A 24,867-nucleotide genomic window follows, 5' to 3' on the forward strand; every position below is an offset into this window, starting at 1 on the left:
AAAGATAAATTGGTAACCCATTATAGTACCGCTTCCTGGAGTAATTGAACGTCACCTTCCTTACGGTAGGTACGTCAGTCCCTAGAGCATGCAGTGACGTCAGTGCGGAAGGTGGCGTGGTGACGCTAGTCCATTTAATACTTGTCAGTGGATGTAGGATAGGGACAGAGATATTGAACGGAATGGGAATGGATGTGAGAAAATATATAAACGTGTGAAAGATTTCAGCAAGGATGGGGCAGTATAAACGATATGCATGTTAATTGATTTTTATTATTATGTGTGCTTTATTCTGTTTTGCTTGGTTTATTTTCACAGACATTGAAGAAGACGATGCACATTCATCTGGTCTTCTAAAATACAAGGGCTGATGGAGACCTGAAAATGCACCGGGTTTCTTTTTTCAGCGAATAAGGGCAAAAAAACAAATAGTGTTATTGAGAATACATGTTCACATTGGCTTTGTTTTTGTTTGCCATCTTTTTGTTTGCTTTTTATTGTTTTGTTTGTCCATTACACATTAGCGTTATGATATGCTCTGGAGGAATTTTGATGGCTCTGATGACATGAGAGAACTGCAATGGGCTACGAATGAATGAAGAACGACAACATAGTCGGCTAACTTAAAGCGGGAACGGGAATGAAGGTTCAGCATTTTTCTTGCCCGAGGATAACTGTATGCGGTGCAGCTGGTTACATTCTGGGAGAGGTATCAGATTTTGAAAGTAAATACCAGAGGGCGTTAAGAAAGAACACGGAGTTGTAATACGCTGCATTTCGGAGCGAGTGGATTTTGAAGGGTCATTTGGAGATCAGAGAAGGCAGTGGCGCTTGCAACCCCTTCCAACGAACACAAGCGCACCGCGGTCCTATGCGAGCAAACCATACTTTATGTGCCTTGTGTGCATAATCGGAATTAAACAGGGACTGTTAATCATGAGTCTTCTTTCATAGTAGCGGCTTCCCCTTCGCGTTTGTGGCGAATTCATAATTCGGAATGGAAACTGCAAAATCCATATTATTTAACGTTTACGAAATGTTTGGGGTCAAGTACCATACACTTCTATGGAATTGATGTAAAAGCATCACCATTGAAGAGCTGGATTGAAAGTCATGTTCTGAAGGCAACCGAATCTCGAAAAGCTCACCAAACCACTATCTGCCATCAAGGATATACACAGCGGTATACAAGGGGTCGGAGGAGACCTACAGCAAGACCCATAGTGGGATAATTTAGCTTCGCTGTCAGGACCATTCAGATCAGCACATAAAGCAAAATGGGGTAAGTAGCCTACAACATAGTCTACATGTGCAATTGTAAAGCAGTAGCCTATAATTTGTCTTTTGTTGTTGTTGATACTGTAATATTGGTAGTTTATAGAGATTCAAGGTAAATGGAATAGGCATGGTTTACAGGACTTGCTTTGCAAATCATATCATGTGGCTTTCTAGCATGTTGCCTGCCGGTTAGCCTAATTATACCTAGCACTGAACAAATGCAAAACAGTAACAGCTGGCAACATACATATCTTTGGCTTGCACATATATTTGCCTTAATATTATACTCTATTGGTATTATTCAGGAAGTGATACTCAATTTACGTCTAAGCCACCCCATCCCATTATGCCATTTGTCATATTAAATAGTAATGGACCTGATGAATTTACGGTAGCCATTACCATGTCTCTTGAACTTCTATTAATTGAGTTTATGAATGCGCCGTAACTCTCACAGCATTAATTTTATTACAACAAAATATAAGGAATTTTGTTTGTTACATAAACCATTGAAAATTAGTCACTGAAGTCTTTACTCAATTTCATTCATTTCTTTGGGAAGTTTTTTCTAAATACTTAGCTATTCACTCAAGCTGAGGGAAATAATGTGTGATAAATATTTGATCTGGGCTTTACTTTTAGTTAAAATTTAGGGAACCAATCAAAATACTTAATCTCTGCTTGCTTGACTGAATATTTTCTCTGCCATCCAATGTCTTTGCCCACTCCCTTAAAATGAACCATGCCACAGAGTTTAGATTAAGGTTATTTGTTGGACAATGAACACAAGGTAAGTGGAATTTGTTTTTTCGCAAACCTCTCCTAGCTGCAGCTTGGCGGGCCGGCATGCCCCATACCTGTATGGCACCGACAGCTTGGTATTGGTATTTGCAGCACTTACAGACATCTAGAGTGAGAGTTAGAGAAAATACCTAGGCAATGTGTTTGTTTTGAAAAGCACTTTTACACCAGCCAGGTAGTCCCATTGACTTGAGTTTAGCACCAACTAATTGTTTTGCTTGGATTTCCTATTCCAGCCTCAACTGTAAGTCATGCAGAAAGTTATAGAACTGGGAAGTACAATTAGCCTAAATTAGGTTCTACATTACAAGTCAAACATATGGTCTAACCTGAACTAAAGATATTTTTTCCTGGGACAGAGCTTTTCTTGCAGAGCATAGCGTAGTGAAACAACATTCAGATGGTAAATCACATTTATATGGGAGAATTATGTACTATACACAGAGGAATTATCAAATGATTACATCAAATATTGCATCCAATAAATACATACTATGGATATGGATATCCTCTGGTATATTTTCAAAAAGCCACGGTTCTCTTCTGGATGCTGTTCCCATTCTCTCCTTTTTTCATGCTTGGTGTGGGCCTGTCTAATTAGTTGCAATGAAGACTTAGATGCACTTTAATCTCAGTGATGCACTTTATCCCGAAAGACATTAGACATAAGTCCTCCTTTTTCGCCGAATACACGTAATTTTTTTTTAATTTCAGAAACTGCAGAATGTACAATGATAAATATAAAAAAAGTTTTTTTATTTTATTTATTTTAATTCAGAAATGTAAGTTATGCATAGAGGTCACTGTGTGGATATTGAACTGAGCCCCTTGACCTGCTCTGACATCAGATGGAATAATTATCTGAAGCATCAATAAGTGTAGCATCCGCATTGGACAGGTGCACCTCAGATACTTCTGAATCTTCTGCTGCTCAGGACTAACTGCCCATTTCCTGTTTTCAGAAAGTCACCCATGTTTCTCAGTAATACACTGGAAATATTTGCCTGTTTATCCAAACACTTTTAATCCAGTTAGGTCGCAAGAGTCACTTTACACTTTAGTCAGCGTTAGTTTTAACCTCATTTGTGCAATGAGCTTATGGTTTAAATGAAGAATGAAGGAATCTGGACTTCAGTACATTTACTGTATATTTCTGGTATATGACAAAGGCACTCAGATATATTGAGATAACCCCCCCTCCCCCCCTGAGAAACTGTAGCTTTGCTGTCCATTTCCTGAGATAGTCATAGCTGCCTCAGACAGGTAACGGTGGTTGACAGGCACATTGTAATTTTTTTGAAGATAATAAAAAACGTAAGGAAGGGGAATGTGTCATTTGTTGTTTTCCTAATGGTCTGGCACTTGTACAGTCCTTCAGCTGAATGGGGCTCAATCAGAGTGACACTGGAGTTTGTTTGACAAAAGACACTGGAGACAGAAGACACATAATGAGAATGCTGTGATAGTGAACTACAATGGCCAGTTCAAAGCCATTTATAATCCCATCTCAGCCACACAGTGCTTGGTTATAATTCAGGGATTAATAGACATTGTAAAGCCCACATAGATTCCGGACAGGTCAGGGTCCATTTGACTCTTTTTTTTTTTTTTTTTTACAACATAACTGATGTTGTATAGATATCTGTTGGCATTCATATCCTATGTGTCTCATTTTATTATTGTGGTCTAAACACAGGAGTTCAGATGTGGATAACATTTTAAAATAAACTCTGATATGAATCACATCAGGAGGTAGTCCAGATGGGATTCAGTTTAGATTCTGCTGATATGTATGTAATGCCCCATCATGCATCTTATCTTGTCACCAGCATTCTACTGACACATTAACATCCCATAATAAACGTAATGGAGTTGCAACCTGTTAAAGAGCTGATCATCAGAGTGGATGAATGACTGAGCGCAACAAGTGGTAGAAATATGATCTCCATTTAAACACGTAGGCTGTGGCACATTAAAATTAAGTGAAGACAGAGTGACATGCATCGGATATAGAGGAACCTCATTTGTCAGCTGCATAGAATAAACAATAAGTGTGAACAGAGTCTTTGTCTTCCCAATGGAGTGAATTCCATACATTCTACTGATGTTCATCCTGGCCCATATTATGGCTAGCAGGGCCAATGTAACCCACTAGCTCATATGCTAGTCTGCTACATACAATAAGAAGCTAAGATAGCAGATTTTGCTCACTGGATCACACAGATTTGGCTCAGTTTCTACTGCAGTTTCCCCACTAAGGCATCACGCTGCGGTGCGTGGATGAGCCCCACGGCCTCAAATTGAGTCCAGATGGTGGCCAGTGCGAACGGTAGCTCCACAGGGCGATTGCATTGCCTAAGGTATGGGAAGGTTCAGTTGGTTAGGGGTCTTTCATTGCTATCTAGTGATCCCTGCTGATTGCCCATGGACTGCATGTTAAAGCCGCATATGAAAGGTCTTTGTCCAACTCCACTCTATGCGAGCTTAGCTGTAGCCTGCTGTGTGCAAAGAGGCAGTTGGCGACACCACGTGTTTCGGAGGAGAACCGCGGTTGTGTACTCTCTCCTGATTCAACAGAGGGGCTCACGTGTGAACGCGCCCGCAGTTGCACAGTGGAAAGAAAAACCATGAAACTCAAGGAAAAACCCTCTCCCTTTGATGGTGTTAATGTGTACTCTTTGTTGGGTAGTGTCCTTTTCTGTGCATACTCAAGTAAGTATTCGTCTGAAAAGGACATGGTCTGACTGAATGCAGATACTTATTTAGCCAGATTTCTTGCAATTCATTGATTTTTGCACCCATAGATTGCGTGCTACATGCAGAAACCTTATGTAGTATTATTGTTACTCTTCCATTTTTCGTATGTATTAACCCATTAATTGGCATGGGTTTACTGTAAATGGTTAGACCTCTGTAATTCAGCCATTTAGCATCCACTGCTCTTAAAAGTTGAGGTGCTTCAAAAGTGTATAGGTAGGCTAATTCCTTTAGCAAAGATCAAATCCACACTGGGCCAGTATTTAATAACATCCCTACATGATGGGAGGGTTTTTATTCTGGAGAGTAACCTTTCTTTATTGTGCACTATCACCTCCTCTGGTTAATTGTAGATCTGCCTGTGATGTCACTCAATCTGCGCAGTCCTAGACGGGTTCTGTATCTGAGATTTAGCTAGTGGTGAACAGAAGCACTCAGCTGACTTTACAAGTTTCAGAATGCATGTGTGCACGTCCCTCCTAAATTTATGGAGGATTCTGCAGTAATGGGACAGGCCTTCAGAAGACTGGGGAGAAAACTGGGGAAAATGTTTGGGAGCTATTATAAAAAGAATAATAATTTTAGCATTTTTTCTAAACATTGCTGTATATGTACTATGCTGACTCTTACGTTACACTAGCAGGGGTACTACGAAGGGGAATGTGCATAAGTAGGCTATGTCCTTTAGATAGGCCAAAACATGATTGATTTGAGTCTAACAGAACACTCTGTTATAATTGGATGTTCTTGAATCATTTGGAATGCTGCCATAGCATGTTTAGATAAGCCTAGATTATAGTGTGGAAATGCATTTCATACTGGTGAGTAACAGGTTTTGTGTGCAAGGCTGTCTGTCTCGTATGGCTTTTACAGTATGCAGCTTTTTTCTGTGTACAGTAGGTTGATGTTATTAAGCAATGCAGCCCTATAACAGCAGGTTGTGTGGGGTGCGTGTCTGTTGAGGTATTAGTTCATAGTTGAGATTAGGCAGTTGAGATCTCACATGGAGGGCATGTGAAGTGGTCGAATGACGGGTGTGTGTGGTCTGAAACAAGATGAACATCGCTGGATATTAAATCAAGCCATACATGCTGCACATTTATACAATAAGCACAGCACAGTGCCTGAAATCATATTATTTTAGCTCATAAATTCAGATTGCTTATTGTTAAATTAGGTTTTTTTTTTTCAGCAAGTTTGGGTCAAAGTGGCGTTGTGGTGTGCAGGAACATAACATGCCTAAGGGACAACCTAGGTACAAGCTGAAATGAAATTACTCAGACGCACATGCTACGCCATTGAGACAGACATGAAATGTCCAAATATCCCATTACTTTGTGCGGTGGGATAAGGAACACTGAGCTTATGATACATACACAAATAATAAATCTATTGTTCTCTCTCCTTACTGAAAAGCATCTGTTCATGGTTCAAGAGTGCTGGATTGAGACTCACATGGTTTTGGGTCTGATTCCCTCGAGAACTCTACAGTGGCCTTATGCTCATCATCATTCGCTCCTTTCAATACAAAAATCCAGCTAACCTATATAGGTATGATTTAGCAGTTTAGCAGTGCCATGGCTTTCTGATAAGCAGATACCTAATTCAAGTCAGTGTGCTCAGCTTTCATGTTTTAAACAAGTTTATTCCATTATTTGTCCAAATTGGTTATGCTAAATCATATTTGCAATCCTGTGCTTTTGTTGCAATATACTCCATTCATTACATAGAATGTGTACTAGCATGTGGGTCCTCTGAATCATGTGTAATCAGCCAGAATTTCTTTACCATCCTTATACTAGATCAGCTGTGTAATCATAGCACTGGAGTACTGTTCTGCCTATGCAGCTGGCTCGTACTGACTGCAGGAACCTGGACCAACAGTAAAAGCACCGTTTGTGATATTAGGTGGGAATTTCCTGCTGGCTATAACCCTTTATGGCCAATACTGGACTGGCCCTCGGGCCTCTGGTTTGGCCAGCGTTCGATTCCAAGCCATGGGGCACGGTCAGTGCACAAAGGGCTGCTTCTTTAGCCGGATATAGCACCCACTCGACTGTCCCAGTTTTCTGTTTTGAGTTGACTGGCAATGATAGTGCCTGTATGTGCAGTGCAAGTGTGTGGGCTGACTCTCGTCAGTTTGAAGAGGCGGTACTCTGTAGGGATCTTTTTTCAGTTGTTCCGGAGTGTTCTGCGTGGTCTTGAGGTGCAGAGAAGGGCAAGTTCACAGTTATCACGGCCCCCTTGTTGATAAGTGGCATGTGAGTTTGATGGAGCAAAGCAGGTCCAACACTGAACAGGCTGCTTTTTGGCACACATTTAAAGCTGCATGACAAAAAAGGTGGGAAAAAATATTAAATTGGTGGACACTCCCAGTCTGAATCATGTGGGTGTTGCCATGGTGAGGAGCAGCTGAATTGTGCTTGTGGGTTTGGAGTAGGTCCATCAAGAACTGTACAGCCATTTCACTAGTACATTTTTTGATGTACCCCAATCCATTGGATAGCTATCATGATACAGCAGCTTGGCAAGTAAATTCTGTGTTGATGTGGCCTACTAAGTGACGGATGTTTGTTCATTGTAGAAAAATTCTTCCACCCTGCATTGTTGCTGAGAGAATTGGGTGAACTCTACTCTATGTTCAAAGTAGTGCTTGAAAAAAAAATGTATAAACATGTAATCCAAATGTAGAGAAGTGAAATCATTTTTTTTCAAATTTTTACAACCCAATCCATTTAACAGCCTTGGTGTTGGAAGTAAGGTTTTAAGGAGAGTACAGAGACATCTATGAGTTTAGGGTTTTGAGGCTAATTGGGATGATCGTTCCAAAGTTTTCTTTGGGGAACAGCTAGCTGGTACTAACGCACACGGAGGGCATGTTTACTCTTGTAACTCTTAAGAGTAGTTAGTTTAAGCCATGGCTTAAACTAACTGGTCCTTCAGGTCTAGCAATCATGCCAGTACTGTATTTAAACCGGTCTCAATAAGACTGGGTGTGCCATAAAAATGCCACAGTATAGGCTAATGCTTTAAACAAAAGTGTTATTAGGGAAACAAAAACATGCTTATGATTTGATAATTGTACAATTTAATAATGCAGCATTCCTGCAGTAGTACTGCGGTGGAGACCCCTAGTATATCCCATGAACACTGTCACTGACTGTTATTGTATTATCGTCCATTTGCATTATTATATATCTATGTCTTTTAAGGTTATGTGGATTCATCTGCAACTGGTAGTGTATTTGTTGTGCAATCACACACAGCACAAAGCAGGCATTGATGAAGGGATCATAGCGCTTGATTAGCAATCAGCCACAGACGTTTAACCACAAGCACTGATAAAGTGGTAAAGTTCACTTTAAGCAAATGTTGGCCTGATAGGGAGCAAGTGTTCAGGGCACAGCAGCCAGCCAGTCAGTCAGTCAGTCAGTGTGTGTTTCTCAGTGATAAGAATGTATCCTCTTCGTCTGCACTGCCTGCGTTAATTTGCATATTTTCAGAGACTCTGCCGTCTGTCAGATGGTGTTAGTAGTAATGTAAGTGCATGACTGCGTTGACTCTGAAGTAGTTTGCAGTGTAGGAACCTTACATCCCATCTCCACAAGTTCCTTACATTTTATGTACATCCATTCCTTGAATATATCCCCTAGATTGTGTTTTTCTTCTCATTCCTGAACCCTTTCCTCCATGGGTGCACATTGCACAAATGTAATTTTAGTCTTAAATTGGAGCCTTTTCTCACACTTAAGTCAAGTTCATTTAAAGCACACGATCACATTATCGCCTCCCTTTGATTAATGGCTCCGGTGCCTTAAATAACAGCTGCCAAGATCCCATTCTGTTAAATTAATTATCACTTCAGGATTGGAGACAATTCCCTTGTAGGGATGGAGTGTTCTCTTGCGGAAGATGATTACACTGTCCCAGAAAAGACCCCTTCCACCATCTGATGAGCAGAGCATGGTGCAATTAAATCAGTCATCGCCAGAACAGTGTTGGGATATTCATCTTGTACGGAAACCTCCATGATACGGCCTCTAATGTGCAGTGTTGTTCTTTTAGTTTTTTTTTTCCATTTATGAGTACAGTGCTGTTAAAGTTAAAGCATTTATCTTGGGGATGTGAAATCCATTAACCTTATGTAGGCTGTCAAGTGAGGATGATGAAGTCCCTATAGGTAGAAAATAATGTACTATTAAGCCCAGAATTGTCTTTTTTTCCAGACTCTCCAAAGCCCTGAGATACTGGGTTCATCAAGGGGACCTTGAGTTTCTAAAAGCAGTTTATTGCTGAAATATACTGATAAAAGGTTGGGGGAGGGGGCTGGCATATATAAAGGTTTGGAGCTTGGAGATCATTCATAATGGTGCTTGTTATTTTCACTGTTCAATAAACAAGGAAATTGAATTAACCCTGTTTGCATTTGTGGAAGAGCAAAGTAAAAAAAAATGGCCCATGACATCAGAAGTTTGTTTCAATCAGAAAATACCATGAACTAACTGGCAGTGTTTATTCAGTGTAGAAAAAAATGCAGTACAATGTGCTCTTTGCATCTGCATTTCTTAAATTCACAATTCATTTATTAACTTATATTTCTAAACCAGGTTAAATGTGAATGTGGTGTAATGACCTCTACAGCCAAGCATTGAACTGGAACATGCATGTTTTTTCCAGCACTCTTTCTCTCCAGTTCTACAGAGAAGGACCACAAAGCATTGTAAGCTGCTTTGTAGGTGGTGAGACAGTTTTTTGATTACCTTTATTTGAAACAAGCTTTTTTTAAAAAAAAACATGATGATGGCTGCAGTCTGGCCTTGAACAGTTGTGCTGAATCTTTGGCACTGGATTTCTGTCCTTTATCCAATGGGCATCTGTTTTTACACAACGTTGCCACAACATTGTTTTGCTACGGGGAGCGTGGTGAACCACATTAACAATGTCATTTGCTTGGGGAAGCATGTTTCCCTTTGTTGCTGTTGCAGGAGTTATTCAAATCCAGTGTACTTCAAACAATCGAAAGTCCTTATTGTCTAAAGTCAGGTCAGAACGACCGTGCGTTCGGCAGTGTTCTTCATTTGCTTATCAGTCATGTACATCAGAATTTGGCTACGAGGCACTTGGCGGTCTTGCCCATTTGCTCACTGGACACGTTCATCCAAATCCTTACAGCCAACATACAGTACACCCCGCACAGTATACTACAGAGGTCACTTGGGAGTGTACATATTGAGTCAGCTCCTTCTGTGAACCTGTCCACATTTGAGAGAACTTTTCACTCAGATTGTGGAGCTGACCAAGCGTGAGATGGAGGATCAGTCATGGCCGATACACTTTAATTTTGGGTGACGCCGCTACAGTGGTGACATCTCACTGAAGAACCATTAGCTGATATTAAAGCTGACAGTCAACACCGTTTTAATAAGATTGTCATTATCGCTCTCTCTAATGTGAACTGATGGTTTGAACTTGTCATGCCACTGTTTTAATATTGACTCTTATTTCAGCAGCCTTGACTACAGGATTTAGATTAAAATGGGGAAGATTGGTGTGAAGCAAGTGTCCACAGTGCAGTGTATTTTTACTTCCTGTGCTTTATCTAATCTTATGTGTCATAATTAGAGTTTCATAGATGGCAGCTTCCTTGATTGCATTTTTGTCCAAGTGTATGTTTGTTATATTTTTGTTTTCAACAACAAATTTATTTATTTGCTCAGAGGCCAAACAGTAGGCCTAGTTGATTTAATTTGCCTTTTGCCTAAAATAAATCATTGTGGTCCAGTAGGTGCAATTTCAATTTGTTCCTGAAGTGCTGTTTTTACTCACGCATTTCAAATTAGGTAATGTCAAACTTTGTCAAACATTATGGAGTGACTTTTAAATAGACAATTTCTTTTGATTTTCTTTTTTTGTGAGTACAGTATGTACCTTTCAGTTCTGAATGATTTCATTGTTAGAATGAGAAATGCAGGAAAATATTCAATTATGGTATCATATATTTAGCCTGTTACAACACTGAGGATATGAAAATAGCATCCAGCTCATAGAGTTATTAACCACCTCCATCTGAAATTATGGGCCGGGCTAGGATGCTTTAGATATTTGTGATTAAATACAATAGGATTTTATAAATCAATTATCTATTATCTCCATCCATGGAAATAGAGGCCTCTCAGGAACAGGACTTTAAAAAAAGCATGTGGGGTTTAAATATTTTTGTGAGTGCGTGTGCATAGACACAAGCTCCTTTCCTCAGTTTCAGCAGTATGATTTGAGTGGGCTTTGATGTGTGGTGCCAAGGGGGGAAACCCCCTGGTACTGAGGGCTAAGTGTGGCAGATATGTATTTGCATTCTAGTGACACTGGCACCTAGGGCTGGGCGATATGGACAAAATATGAAATATCACAATATTTTTGACCAAATACCTCAATATCAATATTGTGATGATATTGTGGGGATGACTATTGGTACTTTCGCAAAATTACACAATGAGATTTTTGATAACTAATCGTCAGTAATGTCTGTGTGATAACTAAGTGGGTAAAGGCAAATAATAGAACAGATGGAACCGTCAGGTGAGTTCAGAAAATTACATCACTTTACTGTAATGCTGCCTTTAAAACCAGGAAAAGACAACACTTAGGCTATGCCATATCACGATATTACGATATACAAAATCCCAGACGATATGTAGTCTCATGTCACGATATCGATATAATATTGATATATTGCCCAGCCCTACTGGCACCCAAAGCTACTGAAAGAAGACCTAAGACCTACTTTCTCAGATCACATTTCCAGCATTCTTCCTCAAACACTGAGACGTGCTTTAACCAATATGGTTATATATTAAAATAGTAAGTTACAAATACTGCATTTTACACCTTTATTAAAAGCATTTAATCCTTCACGAATGCTCAGCCCTTCAATTTTATAAAGATATAATTAAATAAACAGCCTAGATTGCCCTTTTGCAGTCAAAAAAAGGCTTGAGTACAATACAGGACACTTGCAGAAATTGCAGGTATTTATGCAGAGTGAAAATCAATAGTAAAATGCTTCATAACTTTCATGAATGGACTCCTACCCTGTAATCTTGAAGCCCACAAGAATAATTAAGTAAAATATTCTCAACTTCTGAAGCACCATGTTAAAGTGATACAATGCAATCCAAATAATGCATCACAGGACATAGCCTATATGTACCTATCTCCTCTTCCATTTATAATACTTTACAATAAAAATAATTATGTTGAATGATTGTATTTAATGCTGAGCTGTAACTAAGATGCTAATGTGGCTGAATTTATTTTTTGTTTACACAATCATAAATTGCACGTTAAAGTTAACTATTATGGAAAAAATAGGGAATTTTGCCTGCTAGCCTATATGAATAAATTGGATTCATGCATCCGAGTTGCCTTGAGAGTGTGTCTATTCATCTTTATAACCCTATCAAAATATTTTAATATTTTAAGTTCTTCACCACACTGATTCATTACATAGTTATTAAACTGAGCTTTATTGTGTGTGTGTGTGTGTGTATTCTGCTGGTGAACCTGTTTTTTGGTAGCACATAGAGAGGCATTAAAACAGAATATGTAGAGGGTTTGAATGTTTCCACAGGTGACATGAATCACAGTCAAGAAAATCTATATCAAGAGTGCCTCCGAAAAGCCAGTTCGTCAGGTGTGTTCAGTGAGCTTAACACCTTCTATGCCTGGCTGGCTTTACACAGGGACACCAGATTCCCTGCTAATGCCCAGTTACCACTAGAACCTGGCCTACTCATTCTCCTGTCATGCGGTAGCAGTGACCGTACCAAAACAGGTTAAGCTTCTGCAGTTTGGCAAAAGTTAGTGTGACTACTAGCCAATTACTTATAGTGGTTTTATATAGCTTGAGCCCAGAGACTTGAGCCTCTGTTCTGGATTGTTTTACTCAGCTCCAGTGTTCAGCTGCTTGGCTGAATGTGCTGTACCACCTGGGCCACGACCTAAATTCATTCCGCTTCATATTGGTTTTCCAAATCACACAGCTTGAGCATCATTAAAACCAGTTGTATCGTACTACAGTGATATTTGGCTGTATATCTCCCAGCATTTTCACATGTATGCAGTTTATCATTATTATTGCTGCATATTGACAGTGGCTCACTTTGGTAAACATGGAAAGGAAGCCTTGTAATGACAGAGCAGGATTTGTACCGATCAGTACTGATTTGTTACTGGTGTAAACGTGTGGGGAACAGAAGGCCTAATAGTAGCTGGCAGGTTCCTGTGTGCATTCTGTTCATGTTCACTGGCCCTTCTGTCTAATTAACCAAACTTAAACTTAGATTTTCCTAAAAAGCCCTAAAATGTCTTTGAAAACCATTTCTTGTTGTGCCAGAGATTCAGGGGTGGAGGCTAATCGTTAAAACGTTGGCTCCTTCATCAGATAGCCCAAACCGTCTGAACACTACCTTGGAGGTTGGAAAATTGCATCAAATTTGTAAAGGCAGACAATTTTCCAAGTAGGAGCATAATTCCTTGGTGACATGGTTCACAAAGACAATTGTAGAGGCTCTCTACTCAGGTAGGGATGCATGGTTTTGTTATTGGTAAATGACAGCTATTATTAGAAAGACCAGAGTAGACTTTCAGTGAAAATAAATTTTGGGGCAAAGCATAATATTTGTGGAACTGAATTTTTCTGTACGTATCATATCGTCTCACCGTGGGGCAGTTCTATGCAATTGACTCTGTTCACACAGTAAAAACACTAACCCACATCTCTGGCCAGTTTCTGCCCTCTGTGTTATCACTGAACAGGGCTTGTGGTAGATTTGTTCTGGAAAAGGCCCATTCTGGAAAATGGAGGCAGTTCACTATTCAGTTATACCTCAATCTCCCAGCGATGACCACTATAGAATGTGTAATTTTGTCCCAGTTGCTGGATTATTATTAATCAGCCTGTGGGCCATGGCATTTTTCTTGAACCTCCGTCTGCACGTACCAGTGCACATTTAAACATGCCATGACAAGTGCCCTGGGAATGTAGCAAAGGATTTCATATTCTGCATACCACTGGAGGCTAGGGAGAGAAATAATGGACTGTGCATTATGCACCATGTTCCATCATGAGACTGTGAAAATGTTCTCTTATCAGAAAGAATCTTTGAAGCTTTGATCCTCGAATTGCACTTTTCTAGCATCAATTTTTTAAATGGAAATTTAGAGAACTCCTGAAAATTGCACTACAGTAAAAGCCGTGGGTTTAACAGCATTTTTCTGTTGCTTTAAACAAAAGTGGAGCACCAAAAGTGAGATTTGCATATCTCCCCTCTCTCGCAGTTTTCAAATGCAGAATTCCAGCTCTATCTCATCACTCCCACCCACACACAAGGCAGTAAGGTTGAAGTTAGACCAGTTTCTCTCCAACACACATTTATACAGTACATACACACACACGTACGTATGCACACATGCACTCACACACACATCTCTCAATGCAAAGCTGGAAACCAGCCTTTTCCCTTCTTTATGCACTTTTTCTACCAGAGAGGTAAACTTGCATAGAGGCAGGATTTCCACTCCATCTGCGCATGAGCCTTTGAATAGCCCAGTTTGGTTAATTTCACTATGCTGTGCCCTGTCTTCTGCCCTAGCCTGATTTGCCACTAGAAATGTGTGTAAGCTCTATTCAGCATTCTCACACTCACTACTGTTGGCCCAGTCACAGTACTCATAATATTTCACAAGATTAATTATATCCGAAGCAGGACTATTTTCTTGCGCTTGCAGAATTATCACAGTGCAAATGTAATGCAGTCATAATACAGTATGCACAACATCATACTTGGAGTACTAATTGTGATGCTTCATTTGGCTAAAAGGCTGTACAATGTATGTATGAGGTTCTGAGTTATTAATATATGAGTATTATTAATAGATACAATGGAGTGCATGTTCAGTATGTACCAATAGTAACAAAGTATTTGTCAGGTCATCCAGAGAATAGAGTTCTGAGGTCAGTAAGCAACTATGCTAAATTGTTTGAAAGTCAAAGGAATTGGGGCATGCAGAGGGATGGGTAACTGGATTGATCACTATAATGAGATATGGCCTTACCTCCCTAGCCTACTGAATCATCTTTTTAATGCAGCGGCCAAATTTTTTATAATGTTGTCTTTGTTTGCCTCTAATGGAATTTCGGGATACTTGCCTGTGAAGGACGTGCTATTCCTCTGGTAGACGCTGCCCTTTGAAGTGCATGATGCACAAATGTCACTGCCGCTGTCTGAATTACTGTGAAGTTGGTGCTCGGTGCAATTCTTGTACAGCTAGCCTGCCTCCATGGAGACAAGGAGCTTCAGTTTCACATACAGTGACAGGATGAGGCCAAATGACTTCATTCGGGTCAGGGTGTCATTTAGCCTGGTAGGTAGTGAGTCCAAAGACCAAAGTAAAAAGAAAACAGCAAAATATAAATGGGCATTGTGTTGTCAAAGCTAAGCATATACGTTTCATGAATCTTTGTAGACCATGCCATAAATGCTTGAACTGGGATGTAAACAATGAAGCGTGTGTGGAATAAGTGACATTAGCAGGCCATAAGTACATTGTTGCTCACTAATACACTTGTAAACTGAATGACTTTTTCCACAAAGTTATCCATATCCTATTCAAATATCAGCCTCTTTATTTTATAAAATACAACATAATATGTGTATGTTCATGGCTATGGATAACTAGTACCTTATGCGAATTGTAGCTACCTTACCTGACCTGTGTTCTGTAGCCGTTCTAACGTCCTTTGGTATGAGGTTATTGTGCATCGCAAATAAAATGTCATGTAATATTACATCGTTATATTCCTGAGGTATACAATTGAAGTAAATTATTTAAATTTTTCAAGTTACGCTGCGTTATGTAATCAGTGAACGTTGAGAGTCTTTGTTTGCAACTTTGTTAGTGCCACGCCCAGAAACGTCCCAAACACATTTTAGAATAATAAATACAGATAAAAGGTGCAGAAATTTGGTGAAACTAAGCAAAGACATAGATTGCATGTGCATCATAGATGTGCCTTAACATGGTTATTTTATTATATTTTCACAATATCCTGCATAGTCTGCCTTTAACACAGGGTGGAGGTGGTCAACTTTGTTAAATATTTTTTAAGAAAGAATATCTCATCACACTATATAATATTTAAAAATAGCTTATGTTCTATTAAATTTTCTTATGCTACTTTGCATAAAGTAGATTCATTAAGTAGCCCAGGAACAAAATATAGGCTATATCCATGTGGGTGGTATATTGATAATTTCCTTAGGTCTATGAGGCTTACAGTGTACGTATTTATCTTGATGCAGATCTGCATGTGCAGCTATTCTTATATATGCTTTTCTTTTACATGTGACTTGTGTTGACATCATGCTTGTATTACTGGCCAGTAGCATTTTAGTAGAAGCTGAGTGAAGATCTTGTGAACAGAATCTTGTGGGTTTATGTCCATTGAAACTGAGTGATAATCCTTTTGGTCCTTTTGAGCGATGGCTATTCAGTTGTGGCTCTGTAGCCCTGTGCTGGAAGGTTGCCTGACTGGAAGGCAGTGCCCAAAATTCATATGACAGGCTTTTCCTTCCAGGTTCTGTCTGAGTGCTGAGCAAAGTGGTGTCAGGTTTTGCCATCTGATCACCCGTTGAGCGAGGGAGTATACTAATTGGATTTGTTTTGAGTGCAGCCGGCTTTGAATTCCCCTCATGATTGTTTATCAGGATTCCGCTTCACGTCTTATTTTAAACATTTTTGAATGTGCAATGTTTGATGGAAAAAAACAAGGCAAAAACATTTTAATGGGTAAAAGTAGCCATTTTAATTCCTTTGCCAATGTCTTCGATCTGGCTAAATGTGGGTGTGTGCATGTGAGACATAGACGAAGAGAGAGGGAGAAGGAAAGGGAGACAGAGAGTTCTGTGTGGGTCAAAGCAGCACTCTGTGGATGTTCATAAAAACGTAACTGAAATAGTTTGACAACGAGGGACAAGGCAGGTTAAACTGAAATGAGCAGAGACTGTCCGAGCACTCTCCAAACCTGTGTTAGGTGTATGACAGATATTAATGGAAGATACCTCGCAACATGGGGAACCAGGAACCCTACAAACAGAGAGCAGGCCTGTTCATTCCGTATCAAAGTCACGTGGATTCACGGCCACTAGAGTTGACACTGACCTTACTGTCATTTGTTTCCATGTAACTACTTGTCAGTGTTTGTGCTGATCAGTATGTATAACCTGTTTGTTGTTAAATAATGCCAGAGCATTGTTTCATCTTAACCAGGTACCTATTTATCTTATTTAGTATTACTGTGTTAGCCGTTGTCCAGAGTTGTCTGAGATTTGAAGATGACAGAAATAGTCCTTTATGGTAATGCTCTGAGAACAGTGTTTTTGAAGCCCCTTATTGCTTGGAAACATGGTTCTTAATATGAGAAAAAACCTGCAGGGTTATGAGTGTAACCCCAATTCTGTGGTTTTGTTTACCATACTGAAAGCAAGTATGCACAATCAAAATGTCACTCAAATGCTGGTTGGCATTTTTTCCATTCCAATGTAACCTCTGCAACATGCCTACACCTCTCCCCTGCTTCACATTTAGGCAGTATGTAGAAGTGAATTTTGTCTGATGAGCAACCCCATCTGCTGGTCATGAACTAGAATCACAGGAGTTTTAGGAGAGTGAAACTCTCTTGTCAATTATATTGAGCGCAATTCTATTGTACTCTTTTAAAGCTCATATAATGACTGGTAATTAAGGTATCTGTATGTAGTGTAGTTCCTGTCATTTGATTCCTCACATTAACCATCAATACTGGCTCTGTGCAGTTATTGAGCTGTTATTGACTGTGGTGAATCCTCCCAGCATCAGCAATGGGTGTTTCCATGGTGGCACACACTGCTATTCTTGCCCCCACTTTAATATTTTCTTTAAAAAATAAATGAAAAGAGCTCTAAAGTGTCATCAGTCAAGTGATTTCATATGGCAGTTTGCCTTTTGCCATAATGATTATTTAGGCCTATATTGTTCAGATTTATTTCACGTTTGAATGAAACACATCTACTCTAAGAGATAGCGTGGCTTGTGTCTTGTGCTTCATTAGTGCATTTGTCTCTACTGCAGTATATTAACAGAGAAACTGTTAATGAATGAGCCACTGTTCCTATTTAGCTGGCCAAATAAGTATTTATCTGAGGCACTCAAAGCGGTGAACATTTTTTAGGCAGTTACATACAAAACACACAGGGTGGCTATCTAAAAGTTGAACATATGACACACTTATCATGCTCTTACCAAAGTTTTTTTTTTTTTTTCATATCTCCACTGTTAATATGTTTCCATTCGTTAGCATGGGACAGGTTGTTGGAAGTAAAGAACTGGCTTTTCTCATTTTGTCTGGTGGAGGTGTATCTCGCCTCTCCTGGCCGGATCAGCACTGCTTCCTGTTCCATGACCAGCCGGTAACTTCCTCCCCCACGCCACCCACCCTCATTCCTGCCCGCTCTGTAAATGTAAAGGCATGGTTATCAATGGTTGTAGGATATAGCGCAGTGTTATGGGCATGTACTCAGTCACTTGCATTAATTCCTACGCCTACCTTTATAAGTGGCAAATGCAAGAGCACCAAAATGATCAGAAAAGGAAATCATAGAAATCATCTCTGCAGTACCTGCCTGGTTAATATCTGGGTCAGGTTTATGAAGCCTTTTTTTAACGTTTGTGCACCCAACATCTTTAAACAAAGCTCTGATACACATTTAAGTGACAGGTATTTGACTGGGTGGGACCTGTGATCTTACCCACTGGAATCTCTTTCATATTGATCAGCCTGAACGGTTTATGTTCCTGCCGATGCAGGTGGGTGAGAAAGATAAAAAGGATTAACGTAACAACAAGGACGTCCGTTCCGATACACTTCCGGGAAGAGCGAGCTTTGATTTTGTCTCGTCAATAGCAATTTACTGACATCTCCTTTGTGGAATGTTAGGCTCAACTAAATATCAGTAACCGCTGTACTACTTTTTTAATAGACATAACAATTTAATTTTTTCAGACCTTCGTCATCGCCTTCCTAATTGGTGCTAAACTCACCTCCTCCATAAATGTCATGTTATATAACATTGTAGATTTTTTTCTTTCGGCTTTCATTTCAGTTCTGACTAATGGGAAGACCGCGCGCAGTGGGCAGGTTATTTAATAAATGTGTGCAAAGGGCGCCTGTACTTCATACAAATCATTTCAGTCCTTCCTCCCACTTTGGGCAGATTCTGCCCTCTCGCCTGAAAGGAGTGCTCCATTCGGAATTCGGAAGCCTTCTCTCTGCAAAGCTTTAAAATGCTGAAAGTGGCCTGGGAGTGATGGAGATGGTTTTTCCTGCATTCTGCCACTTTTTGGTATTTGTTGGAGTGACTTTAATTATTCATGCAGGATGGTGGGGGGTTGGGGACAGTGTATCTCTGACCTGCTGGAGCAGCGTCCGCGCGAGAGGTGAACGCTGACATTTTTATTGGCCTGCGAATGCTGCGAGGGAGATGCAGCATTTCGTTTAAAACCGCATTTTTCACTTAATTCTGGGGAACTTAGGGTGAGAAATGTCACGACGATCTCTGCCAGCTGGTGCTTGTAATGGAGCGTAAGGCATCGCAAGATTAATGAGCTGAAGGGCTGGTCTTCGGTTGGCTGAGAGATGCGGGGAAGACGGCGTAGAACAAAGTGGTTATTATGAGTCGGCATCTGCAGAAGTTGGCGTTTGGGCTGGATTTTAGCCTTCGAAGCAGTTCAAGGTGGGAGTAAGAGGACGGGGGCCGGTCTCTGGGCCGTGTTAATGCTCATCTTTCGTCGTTGCCCCCTTCGCGCCTCGTTCTCTGCACCCCGAATCCCCCCTTCTCTCTCCGCTGCCATTCCAACCATTGCTGAGCGCTGACCCCATCGGTCAGTACACCAAGGCTTTCGCACAGGGTAGCGGGCTCATAAATCCAGTCCGCGCGGAACAGTAAACCCGCAGCGGTACATGGAGTCACCCTGGGTCAGCTTCCTCAAGGCAGGCCCAGTGATCCTTTTCTGAAACATATTTCATTTTTATTAACGAGAGCACTGCTGTACTTACGGTAATATATGTCTCAGGTCAGGGTTAACGCGTGACAGTTACAGTTCACCCTGCAGTTGATGAACTGTAGCGGACCAATGCGGTGTCACAAGGGGAGGGTCCTTTCCCAGAAGCGTCCTGTAGCACGACTTGACCCCTTGACTCGAGCTTGTCAGAAGGGCTCCTCTGTGCTTGGCCTGAGCGGGAAACTCGCAGCCTGTAAACATGTTTTTTTTCTGGTATTTATAGCGACGGTACTCCCTCTCCCACTCCACTTGCTCTGCTGGTTGATATTGCGTAACGCACTGCCTACCTTTCGCAGGTCATTTTTGAAAGAGACGAGATATTTTCGCTCTTGTGTGATGGCTCTGCTCGGCGAAGTGCACTCTGTTTGAGACGGTGCAAAAAATAGACCCCCTGTGCAGTGGCCATTTACTTATGCCACCACTTCTGCTGCCGTGCCACCTGCTTGCTATTCTGTGCGGTGTGTTAACTTATGCGTAACCTGAGTTTCACTTTGGCTTTTTCATTTCTTTTAAAATCTCATTAGGCGGATTATCTCAGCATCTTTGAGGCTGATTTGCTTTCAAGATCGTTGACTGGAGACTTGTGGTGCAGTTACATTTTCCGAAATGTTATGCATCCAATGCACTGTGGACTGCATTCTCCCTGCACTTTGGAGAGCGGTGCTTAACAAGGTCTTTGGTGTGAATTTGAAGGATTGAGTTGAGGTATGCATGAGAGAGCTGTAAAATCAAAGAGAGAACTCCTTAGAGGGACTCCTAGCTCTTGGTCAACTCGCAACATGACTGCTGAGGCTGTATTTGAATGCTGGACATGGTGAATTTTAAAAGTAAATCTGCCACTCTTATATAGGCTAAGACTTTCACAAGTTACAAAACAAGGTTGTGTGCACTGTTTGACATGAAAGTATATGCAACATAGCATTAGCACAGATCATGACCTTTTGGAATTTCACAATTTGAAATAACTTTTTACATTTCTATTATTGTGGAATACCCAAGCTTTCTAAAATAATTAATGTATTATATTTTATATAATAAGAATTTTTATATTTTCTGCTTTTTTCCCAGCTTTGTTGTGTTTATTTATTTTTTGGAGTGAGAAGTTACATAATGCACATGTATGAATGTTCCAGAATGATGGTTAATTACCTTAAGCCATTGTTTTCTGATAAATATGCGATTGTATTTCACTTTTGGATGATTGTTTGGAGATTATTTTCCTGTCAGGGCTGTACATATTATTCAAATGCTGAGAGACAATTTCAAAACAGCCCGTTTTGTCTAGGTTTTACTTTTATGAAAAAGGCATGATCAAGTTAGCATTTCAGCTGGCCTCAGGTAAATAAATAGACCTACATAAATAACACTGGAGAATATTTAACAAAGAACTTAATTTTCTAGGCACTGTAAGACACCAAGGAAACTGTGGCTTAGTATCAGTCCTGTGGCACTCAGAACTCAAAATGAACTTTCACCCATTCTGTAGTCATAAAACCATAACGATTTCGGCTAATGGCATGGGGTTCAACTCAGGAAACGCCTTGTGAAATTGGAGCACCTCTCCATATTCAACTTAAGGTAATGCTTAAGCCAGCTTAGTTTTTTCCCCTCTCTTTCTGGACGTTGTTGTGTTGAGTGCAGCAAACGCTTATGAATATTAATTTTGACTACGTGGAGCGCCTTTGATGTTGTTCAAAGGGCCCGAGCAACGAATGCAGCGTAAGCAGTTCTCTATCTGCTGCACTATCCCTCACCAGCCTCCTTTTCCCCCCACAATCCCTTGCTTCTCTCTCTCTCCACTGCATACATCAGAGCGATGGCAGCTGATTAGGCCCTTGGCAATGGGATTGAATATGCTAATAGCCGAGCACTGGGAATAATAGCGCCGAGTCTGAGGGAGAGCTTTCGGGGCTGTAGGGCCTATCCTCGCCTCTCTCTGTCAGTGCTGCGATGTTCTGGAGCCCACCGTTCACCATCGCGCCCAGGTCAGCCAAGAGCTCTGAGTGCAAGCCGAGTTTCACCCTGTCTGAGGAGGCTCAGCCGTGGAAGCGCGTTGACTTGGTTAAGTTTAGTGTTCACTTTAAATTTCACTCCTTTCAGTCCTTCTTTGACGACATAACTAATATTCCCTTCTGAGCAGGGAGTATGCAGTGTTGATATTGCAGCATCATGAATCAGCACACTGTAAAATGTGCAGTGTTAATTCAACACAGTTTATGAGTCCAATAAGGGCCGCATGTACACTGTAAGAGTTCATTTAACACTGGATATTTTACTTCATTGTGAGTGTGTATTGTGTAGCTATTGTGTAGCTACACTATTGTGTATCTCTGTAGTAATAGTCAGCCTTTAAGTGGGCTAATTCACGGCATGACATAGCAGCAGTGTTGTGGAGGGCGGATCCAACTTTGTGTAATGGGGGGCAATGGGACATTTATGGGACAGCTGGTCCAAAGAGGTTCACCCCATCTTCTTCTGTCCAACCAGGGAGCAGCCAATCTACAGCACCCGTGCCCACGTCTTCCAGATCGACCCCAACACCAAAAAGAACTGGGTCCCCACCAGCAAGCACGCAGTCACCGTCTCCTACTTCTATGACAGTACGAGGAATGTCTACAGAATCATCAGTCTGGATGGCTCCAAGGTACGATCCCGGTACCTCCACCTTTCACGTTTAAAAAAACTGTCTGTGTGCTTGACTTTCATAATAGTTTGTGAAACTGTTACAGACAGGTCAGCAGAGTTGATCTTGGCCTGAAGATCCCCATACATCGCATTAAAATTGCATTAAAAAATCACTCTAATAACTTGCGCATGCGTTTACAAGCCAATGGTATACATTGTAATGATTATATAATTGTTCATAAAAAATCAGTTTATGAATAGTTATACAGTTATTCAAAACATTTTTAAAATATGTGATAATTTATACTGATGTACAAACTCTCTATTTCATTCTGTAATGGTGTACAGTTGATTATAGGAATTATAACTTCTGTATAAATAATGATATTTTATAAAATAATTACTATTGTTTTTTTTTATTTAATGAGTGGTAAACAGTGAAATGAGTGCATGGTATATCTCAGAAAAGAGCTGAAACTGTTTTCAAATCATATTCCAATGAGCAGCACAGAAGATCGTATCTTGAGTGATGGTTATTGAGCTTTGAGCCTTGATTCATTGGCAATTCATTCCACATCTCCACTTCCGGTGAATAGGAGTGCATGCGCCAGGATATCCACCCCGAGTTGCCCCAAGGACACACACAAGGGCTGGTGCAGTGGCGGGGGGGAAAGTGCGGTAGATTAAACATGTTCTTGTGACCAAAACTGGGGCGTGGCAGATCTCTAGAGTGACTTTTTTCTGTGCCCGCACATCTCTTTATGCATCTGATAACACAGTTCACAGAACCGAACTGAACTTTCCTCCAGACACACTTGAAGTGCATAATGTTAGTTTTCATGTGTTATGACCTACTTATGGCAGAGCTGCTAGTGGGTGCATCGTTATTGCTTTTTGAATGTGTCCTTGGTCTATATATTAGTATGTAATGAAAAAAGACCCCTCTAGATTTAATAAGAAGAGCATTTGATCTTTTCAAATTTTGTCATATATCAGTAGAAACCTTACTTCGGACGCACAGAGGCCAATGACAGTGTGCAATGTAGCAATAAACCCCAGATACAGACATTGTTAGAAACTGTGTGTGTGTCTGTGTGTGAGTGTGTGTGTGTGGGTGAGAGAGAGAGAGAGAGAGAGAGAGAGAGCGAGAGTGAGAGAGAATGAGAGAGAGAGAGAGAGAGACCTCCAGTCCTGTGGTTCTGAGCAGTCAGAAGTGGTATAGCATGCCACAGACTCCCATTGGACATCAGCGTTGTCCCTGTCCACAGCGTATAGCCCGCTGGCACGCACAGGCCCACTCTTGCTTATGTAACGCATGCCCTCTTGGTAACGGCGAGATGTCAACAACATAATCACATCACAGTTCCTCCCAACCACAGAAGTAGAAGTGGATTATTCATTAGAAGTGCATTATTTCAAGTCCTTATATGGATAAATGATCAAATTAACTGTGTCTCGGTGAGCTACTGGCTCCTGTACCATCATAACCATTGCAGTTCTCCAGGAGCATTGCTTCTTTTTATTTAAAACATGACCAGGTGTTCTTTTCTCTTTAGCAATTTGTGAGTAGTCACTGTTATAAATACCTCTCAGATCACAAAATGTCAAACTTTGCCAAGAATCACTGTGCACGTGAACTAACATATTTTCCATAGCTCATTAACTATGTCCGTTTTTTTAACTGCATTGACTGATAGTGTATGCAAACATTACCATATTTCCCTTGCCATGTTCACATAACATTTATGATATCTAATGGTAAAAGATGGATCATAATTCGGGGACATAGTTGTATTTTCACTTCATTCAAGGGAAAAATAAAAAATATAATAATAATAATAATAATAATACTGAATATTGCCCTGGTAAAACTTTGTTTCAGTAGGTACAGTATAATCTCATCTCTAATGCAAATTGCACAAGTGAAATTGACACAGTGACAGTGATTAGTGATTGTCTCTGTACATTCATCGCGCACAAAAATCTTTCGGTGAAACGTAGCCATCCCGGACCTCTTAGGTTGCCTTGACTATTTTTCACACACCCCGCAATCACAGCCCCCACAATGCAGTCAGTGGCTGATTATGCACAGCGGAAGAGAGAGTGGGCAGGCTGTTGGCTCGGAGCTCCCGTCTTTATTTGCGGTATAAATGAATCCCTGCTGCAACAGCGTGCTTGTGGAGGATGGGGGAAAAGTTACAGTAGATGGAGAGTGGAGAGGTTCGGGGAGGCCGTCGCATAGCGCACGAT

At 40.6% G+C, this 24,867-nt stretch overlaps 1 protein-coding gene across 2 annotated transcripts in view; it reads left to right on the forward strand.

Annotated features, from left to right (window-relative positions):
* The first annotated feature begins 132 nt into the window (after positions 1-132).
* Positions 133-24,867, forward strand: part of LOC135239450 (homer protein homolog 1) — a 50,912-nt gene continuing 26,177 nt past the window's right edge. The window contains exons 1-2 of one of the 2 annotated variants that reach the window (XM_064308113.1): positions 133-1,282; positions 22,480-22,636. In XM_064308113.1, coding sequence (XP_064164183.1) covers positions 1,278-1,282; positions 22,480-22,636 — 162 coding nt within the window. In that variant the 5' untranslated portion in view covers positions 133-1,277. The remainder of the gene's footprint in view (positions 1,283-22,479; positions 22,637-24,867) is intronic. The other variant, XM_064308112.1, reaches the window with a different exon arrangement.

The sequence above is a fragment of the Anguilla rostrata genome, chromosome 14 (assembly GCF_018555375.3).
Source record: "Anguilla rostrata isolate EN2019 chromosome 14, ASM1855537v3, whole genome shotgun sequence".
In the NCBI taxonomy this organism is placed as follows: domain Eukaryota; kingdom Metazoa; phylum Chordata; class Actinopteri; order Anguilliformes; family Anguillidae; genus Anguilla; species Anguilla rostrata.